Source organism: Entamoeba nuttalli, assembly GCF_000257125.1.
Source record: "Entamoeba nuttalli P19 unplaced genomic scaffold asmbl_2312, whole genome shotgun sequence".
In the NCBI taxonomy this organism is placed as follows: Eukaryota; Evosea; order Mastigamoebida; family Endamoebidae; genus Entamoeba; species Entamoeba nuttalli.
This window is the reverse complement of record NW_008575224.1, coordinates 1-8,187: the sequence shown is the minus strand read 5'-3', so window position 1 is coordinate 8,187 and position 8,187 is coordinate 1. Positions and strand designations below refer to the sequence as shown.

General features: G+C 24.6%; 3 protein-coding genes across 3 annotated transcripts; 2 read left to right on the top strand and 1 right to left on the bottom strand.

Moving 5' to 3' along the window:
- Positions 1-255: 255 nt before the first annotated feature.
- On the top strand, positions 256-2,004 carry ENU1_018570 (phospholipase D, putative; the record flags this gene model as incomplete). The annotated part of the gene is made up of 1 exon (XM_008856927.1): positions 256-2,004. The coding sequence occupies one exon, from the start codon at positions 256-258 to the stop codon at positions 2,002-2,004; it is 1,749 nt and encodes a 582-aa protein (XP_008855149.1).
- Positions 2,005-2,036: 32 nt separating this feature from the next.
- Positions 2,037-3,641, top strand: ENU1_018560 (hypothetical protein; the record flags this gene model as incomplete). Its single annotated transcript, XM_008856926.1, has 1 exon — positions 2,037-3,641. One exon carries the CDS (start codon positions 2,037-2,039, stop codon positions 3,639-3,641), a length of 1,605 nt encoding a protein of 534 aa, XP_008855148.1.
- Positions 3,642-4,075: 434 nt separating this feature from the next.
- Positions 4,076-4,894, bottom strand: ENU1_018550 (hypothetical protein; the record flags this gene model as incomplete). Its single annotated transcript, XM_008856925.1, has 1 exon — positions 4,076-4,894. The coding sequence occupies one exon, from the start codon at positions 4,892-4,894 to the stop codon at positions 4,076-4,078; it is 819 nt and encodes a 272-aa protein (XP_008855147.1).
- Positions 4,895-8,187: the final 3,293 nt, after the last annotated feature.

The following is an 8,187-nucleotide window of genomic DNA, read 5'->3' as shown; positions in this document are numbered from 1 at the left end:
AAAGAAAAAAGATGAAAAGAATTGGAGAAAGGAGATAAAGAAATAATATGATGAGAAGAAAAGGAGTATTAAAAAAAAAAATAAAAGAAGAGGATGATTGAAAAGAAGAAATAAGTAATAAAAGGATAGAAAGTGAAGAGTTGGGGGGATTAAATACATGAATTAGAAAGAAGAAGTGAAAGAGTAAGAAAGAGAGAAGATGAGAAGAAAAGACAAAGGAAATAAAAGAAGAGGAAGAGAAAGAGGATTGGAGAGATGAAAAAATTAATAGTTCGAGTGTTTCACAAGAAACAAGACGAAAAGATAGTAAGGAAGATAGAAGAAAAAGGGAGTAAAGGAGTGTTTGTAAGAGAAAAGCCAGTTTTTTGTATGCCAAGGAATGGGAATCGAGTTAAAGGACTTATAGATGGAGAAGAAGCGATGAAAGAGATAGGGGAGAGTATAGACCAAGCGAAAGAGAGTATATATATAACAGATTGGAGAATAGATCCTGAGATAATTTTAATAAGAAGAGGAGTCCATTGGCTAAAAGGAAAGACATTAAAAGAAATACTTGAGAAGAAAGGAGAAGAAGGAGTTAGTATTAAAATAATAATATATGAGTCACCATTTTTTATGGATGTTGTCAAAGGAGAAAAAAAGAGAAATATCTTAGAAGAAAAAGAGAAGATAGAGTGTTATTGTCATAAATGGATGATGGGATATAGTCAACATGAGAAAACAGTAATTGTTGATCATAAAATTGGATTTTTAGGAGGGATTGATTTAGCACAAGGAAGGTGGGATACAAGAAGACATTTTATAGAAGCCGACATTAAAGAGAAAGGAGAAGAAATATTTAAAGAAGAATGTTATAATACAATGATAAATAAAGAAGAAAAGCAAGAAAAGATCCGATTACCATGGCATGACATTCATTGTAAAATAGAAGGAGAAGCAGTTAATGACATAGAAAGGAATTTTATAGAGAAATGGAATAAAATATGTAAAGTAGAAGAAAGAATAATAAAACAAAAAGAAGGAAGAAAGGAAATAATTGGGACGATGTCAGTTCAAATAGTTAGATCTAATTCAAAAGAAGCAGGAGGGAGATATAAAGTTGAAAGAGGATGTTATGAAGGAATAGTTAGAATTATTGAACGAGCTGAACATTATATTTATATTGAAGAACAATTTTTTATTTCCAATTATGGAAGTAAAAGAATATGGAATTTAATAAGTTTCATAATTGGGAATAAAATAATTGAAGCATATAGAAAGAAAGAAAAGTTTAAAGTAATTATTGTAGTTCCACTATGGAGTGAAGGAGAATTAGAATCAATCATTGTTAAATCTATTATGGAATTATTTAGAAAAACAATCATAAGTGGGAAATTAAGTTTAATTCAAAGAATGAAAAAAGAAGGGATTAAAGATATAGAGGAATATCTTAAAATATTAACACTTTATACATTTGGAAAAAAGAAACAAGAAGGAAAAGAAGTAATTGTTGGGTCACCAATTTATGTTCATAGTAAATGTATTATTGTTGATGATCAATATGTTTTTATTGGAAGTGCTAATATTAATGATAGATCACTTATAGGAGAAAGAGACAGTGAAATTGGAGCAATTATTGTTGATTCCAATAAAATTCAAATTTCAATCAATGGAGAAAGAAAATTTGTTAATGAATTTGCATTAAATCTTAGAAGTAGAATTTGGGCAGAACATTTAAATCTAGAAGAGTCTCAAATTAAAATGGTTGAAGATCCTATTAAAAGTATTGAGAAAGTCATTTGTCCTATTAGTGAGAAAAACACAAAAGTTTATGAACGACTCTTTGAGTACTTTCCATCTAATAAATATCCTAAATTTGTTGACTGTAAAAAACATCTTTATCCACCATTAATAGGTGATAAAAAGGAACTAAAAGACATTAAAGGACATTTTATTAAATTTCCAATAGGATTTGGAAAAGAAGAAAAAGCATCTCTTGGAGTTGGGAAAGTAATGGTAGAATAAGGAAGAAAAAAGAAATCTTGGATTGATTCGGGATGAAAGAATTAAAAAGAGAACTAAGAAAGACAAGAACAAAACAAATGGAAGAAAGTGAAATGATAGAAGTAAGAGAAAGAAAATATGGAAAACGAAGAGGTCAAAATCAAAAGAAAATTAAAATAGAAAATATATATAAACTTTGGGAAGGGAATGGAATGGTGTATATGATTATGAAAGAAATCAGCAATATAATACGTATTTCAATTATTGCAATTATAGTTAGTGTAATTTGTTTTTATAATTTTAATTTTTTTAATAAAAGTGAGAAAATAATTATTGAAACATGGTGGAGATGGTTAATATTTAGTATTAATGGAATAATGGTTGTAATTATGAATATTAAGTATTGTATTGGGATTATTAAAATAATTAAAAAATATAAATCAACAAGGGATTTTTGTAATCAAAAAGAAAGTCAAGAAATATTCAATAATACAGAGTGGGATGATTCAAATAATAAAAAAGGGATTTGTTATCAACTTAATACAGAAGAAGGGAAAAAAATTCGGAATGAAATAGATATTTTTAATGGAGAAATAGAGATAAGTGAAAAAGAAATAGAACAACGAATTCTACAAAAGATATCATTTAGAGATGATGTTATATCTACTATTCTTAGAAAAGTATTTAAAGAAACAGAACAAGACAATATAAGAATTCAATCTATTCAAAAAGTCTGTCAAACAAAATATTTTATTAAATATTTAAATAATGTTTTAAATAAAACAACAAAAGAAATATTTTTAACAACACCAATTAATACAACAACACCAAATAAATTTAGTTATGAACATTATTTATATTTAAAAGAATATGAAGAAATGAGATTTATATTTATTGAAACATTTAAAAGAAAATTAATAATCAATTTCAATAATAAAATGATTATTAGTTTTATAGGAAGTATCTTTAACATTATTTTTAATATTATTGAATTTATTTTACAAGACTTTTCTATAATTCTTAATAATACATGGTCATATGGAGGAATTAAATTTTTACATCAAGTTGAATTTAATCATAGTCAAAAATATCATCTTAACAAAGCACTTAAACATGCAAAAAATATTATAGATAGAAAAAGAAGTGTTAAATATAAAAAAATCATTGTGAAAAATATTAAATTTATACTTATTGGTGGGTTAATGATTATGTTAATTCTAAATTTCAATGGAATTGGAATAGAAAATATTGAAATTGATGGATCAGGGATATTATCTTTTTTAAGTCCATTCAAAAATTTCATTACTACAGGAATTATAGTGTTTTTTATTGTTTTTGTAACACAATATTCTAATGAACCTGATTTAACAACATCTTTTATTGAAGAAAGAAATAAACTTGAGGCATTATTAAATTATAATTTTCCTTCTACTGGTAACAATGGAATTAATAATCTTAGTAATTTTTATTTGCCTGGCTATTGTGAAATGTGTTTGAATGAATTATTTGCACCTTTTAGTACTATAAATTTGTTGAGAAAACAAGAAAATAGAGTGTTATTTGGAAATGGATTAAATGAAATATGGTATGATGAGAGATTTACTAAGGAAGATAGTCCTTATACAAACACTCATTTTGAATTAACTCAATTTTTATAATCTTTTTTTTTTAGTATTTAAGTGGGATTTTGTTTATTTTATCTAAAACATCTTTGTAATTCTAAAATAACATTTCAATTTAAATGATTATGACTATCCTCTTCTTCTTCTTCATTTAATTTATTGAACTTAAATATTATAATTGCAAATAAAAATGATGCAAAATATGAAATACATCCATTCATTAAGGAATATGCTATTGGCTTCCATATTAGATTCTTTATACTTCTTTTATCTTCATGTATTCCAATAACCATTATTGTTTCTATAATTTCTTCAATATCCTCTTCTTTATCTTTTAAATTGTATATCATATTATCACTTAGACCTAAAAGTATTCCACAACTTCCTCCTATGAGCCAACTTGACCAACTCCATTGATAATTCTATTGAATGGTTATTTCTTATTTTCTTTTATTTTTATTCAAATCAATTCAAACTTCTATTTGTAATTGAGAAAATATTCTTATCCATGTTATTAATATCATCAACAGATTACTTAGTATATTATTGATTATTATTATTCCTTGTTTTCCTGAATTATTTGTTTTCATCATAATTGTTTTACCTTGATTCTCTTGAATTGTCCATAACTTTATAAAATAGATAATAATTCCACAAACTATTGCTTTAAAATAGTTTGAATGAATAAATGTTTGTTGTTGAATTGGTCTTGGAATCAAACTCTGTTTTGTTTCTTTTATTTGATTTCCAATATAATATCCAATTATTGTCATCATACTAATCATCAAAATTATCATTCCAATACTTATTATGTTTATTTCATTCAATATTACTATTATTATTACTATTTGACTAATACCTGATATTCCTATTGTTTTGATATGTTTTATTTTCCATTGTTTTGTTAATTTCCCTATTATGATTGAGATAATTCCTGAACAAATAATTTCTGTTATTATTATTATTCTTCTTATTCTTTCAACTGTTTTTATTTCAAGTATTTCACTAAGAATTAAACTACAATGGCAAAAATATATTCCTATTCCAATTGAATTGATTATCATTAATATGATCGCATGTTTTGGTTTATAAAATATATGTCCTAGAATATTCTTATAATTCTCTATTTCTTGTTTTCTCGCTTTATGTATCATTTTACATAAACAAAATATTGTCATTCCATTCCCAAATAGTAATATTACCATTAACAAAATATATTCAATTCCTTTTTCTTCTTCTATTGGATTGTCAATATCATTAATTGTGGGATTATCAATTCCTTCTTCCATATTTCTTTTCTTAGTTTTGTGTTTTTTTGATTTATTTCTTCTCTGTTTTTATATTTTTCTTGTTTTACTCCTTAATTATTTCTCTTCTACTCATCTTTTTCCGTTGATAACCTTCTTTCTTCATATCCATCATTTTTTACCTCTCACTTCTTCTCCGGTATTTTTGTGCACTTGACTCTCCCTATAAACACTTTATTCAAACCATCTTATTCTTCTTATTTCGTCATCCGTCTTTTATGACTTTCTTGTTCTTTCTTACCGTAGAAAACTGAAGAAAAGAATAAACAACAAAACACAAAATGGCTTGTCACATCCTTTGATAACATGTCGTTCTTAACTCATCAACAAAGAAGTGAGGTTTATCACTACCAAAAAATTAATGAAATTGCTAAAATACTTTCAAGACTATCATCAGACTTTATTATTCATTATTCAATTTGATACTAAAATCCTATAAATGCTCAATACAACGATTTGAATAGAAGCTTTTATTATTTAAAATGAAAGAATATTATTCTTGTTTATTCTATTTAGTCATTTGTTTTTGCTGATTTTTGTTTAAGACTTAAAACACTTTGTCATTAAAAATGACACCAAAATTGTGAAATAGAATCTTGTTTATGGTGTGGGTTTTTAATAAAACCAATACAACGTATCAAATTAAATCAATATCCACTTACATTGTTTTTATTATTTGTGTTTATTGTCATTTTAATTTGTGTCATTATCATTCAGCAAGAAGAGTTAATCTTTATGAGGTGAGAACAATCTTGCAATGGTGAGGAACAAAAGTATAATACACTTGATAGGAAAAGACAAATGGAAAACTTAATAGAATGAAGAAAAGACGTTTTACCTATGGAAATTAAAGAGATGAAAGAAATAGAAGAAATAAAAAGATAGAAGATGATTTGAATGAAATAATAGAAGAACATGAAAAGAATAAACAAGAAATAAAGAAATAAACATAAAGTGTAAAATTACAAAAAAGAAGGAATGATACAAATGTTATCAAGTTATGAACTAAATACAATAAGTAATAAAATGAATATAAAACTGAAAGAGATTATAGAAATAATAGAAGAAAGATGATATAATGAATAGAGAAGAAGAGAGTATAAAAGTGATGAAACGGTTGAAATAACAATATTTCATTTTCTAATAGAAAGAAATAATGATAAAACAAAAAGAGGATTAATTGATATTAAGAATATGAATATAAAACAACATATAATACTTAACATTTTTAGTATATTATGTGATAAAAGGATTTATCATAATAATAAAGAATTGAAAAGAATGTTGAAATAAAGAATGTATCAAAAAGAATATAAAAGAAATACCATACTTCTGAATAATAAGAAACAAACACAAATCTATAAGAGTATAAATGATGAAATTAAAAGTCAAGAAGGAGAATAATCGAATGTACAAACAATATATAATTAATAAGAAATAATAAAATGAAATTCATTGATATCAACAATAGATGTAAAATTAATTGTGCATGAACATGTTGTCACAACAAAATAATAATAAGATAATGATGAAAATATATGTAAAAGTAAGAAGTGATGAAAAAGAAATATATCTGATGATTAATTCAAAGAATGTAATTATTAAATGATAAATCTTATGATGAAGAAAGAATGACAAAGTGAGTGAATAATACTTAATAATTGTCTGTATGATTAATAAAAAGAAAGAACAAGTAGAACAGATGAAATAAAAAAAGAATGAATCAAAATGATGAAAGAAATTGTAATTCAAAAAGATAAAATGTATATTATGAGAGAAGTAGTAAAGTATGACTTTTCTTATAAACAATAACAACATCACCAATAAGTTAAAACGAATTGACTTCACATAAATTGATAAAATGAAATTATTTATCTCAATAAATAACTTATTAATGAATTTTGATGATTTATTGAAATGAAAAATAACAATGAATTGAATATATTAATCAAACAATTCTATTGAATGACTCTATCATTCATAACTAACTTTTATTACTCAATTGTAATATCATAATGCCTTGTTCATAAAAGAAAATATGATTGACTTTTATTTTATCATATCTTCATCTTTATTCATTTCGTATTTACTATTGAAAGATTCATTACGAATATATCACACAGAAAATAACACAATAACAAAAGAAGAGAAATTCATATCAATGAGAAATATAAATAACAGAAGAATGTGTTAAAATAAGTGTTATTTGATTGTGAAGAAATGCAACAGTTATCACATTAAACACTCCCATAATAATCACATCATAACAACTCCATCATGAGGTTCATTTCCTTACAATTTCATTCATTCTCATAGTCACAAGTATTTCAACAATACTTCCAGTAGAAACAAAGAGCAGTGTCATAACAGAAACAAATGTCATAATTAAACAAAATGAAGATATAAAGAATATCAAAATAGAGAATGAGGCAAATAGAAATGAAAGAAACGATAGAAATACAGAATCAAGAATAATTGAAGAATCAAAGAGGAGAAGTTAAAAATTTATATCACAAGAAAAGGAAGAAACTCAAAACATCAAGACTAAATTCTTTAATCAACAATATGGAGAAGATAGTATTTTCTTTCATGAGAAACAAAATGAATAAAAAGCAAGAAGATAAGAAACAAGTACACCAGTTGAATTAAGTGATAAGTAATGAAAGAACAATTATATATGACTAATGAAAAGAACAATAAAGAGAAGCATGGTATGAAAAGGGAATGCAAATGATGCAAGAATAGAAGAGAATGTCAAAGAGAAAGAATAAATTAAAGAATGTGAAGAAGTACATTTTATTCATTACCATTACATTAAGAAGAATATCCATCAAATAATTAATATAATATCAAAATTAAGATATGGATTTGTATTATCAAATACAAACTATGTGAATCGGAGAAGAGAGATAACCAAATAAGAAATTCATTATTACATCTCAAATTATATAACAGTATGATTAAAAACACTAAAATTACATCCCATTTTCAATAACATATGACAAACAACAACCTCAAAATCATGAAATATTTAATTTTATACAAACTCAATTGTGATACTATATGAAATGAAGATTATTCTAATTGGATTGTCTTTGAATGAAACTCTATGTTAAAAATACATGTTATTGATGAAACTGAAATATTCACCTCTCAATATGTTGAAAAAATATATTTGTAGATATACCCATTATTTCATCTTTTTTTCTTTTAAAAACTACTCAATTATCTTTGTTTATTTCTTGTTTACTATTTGTTGTGTTTCTTCTTGAAGT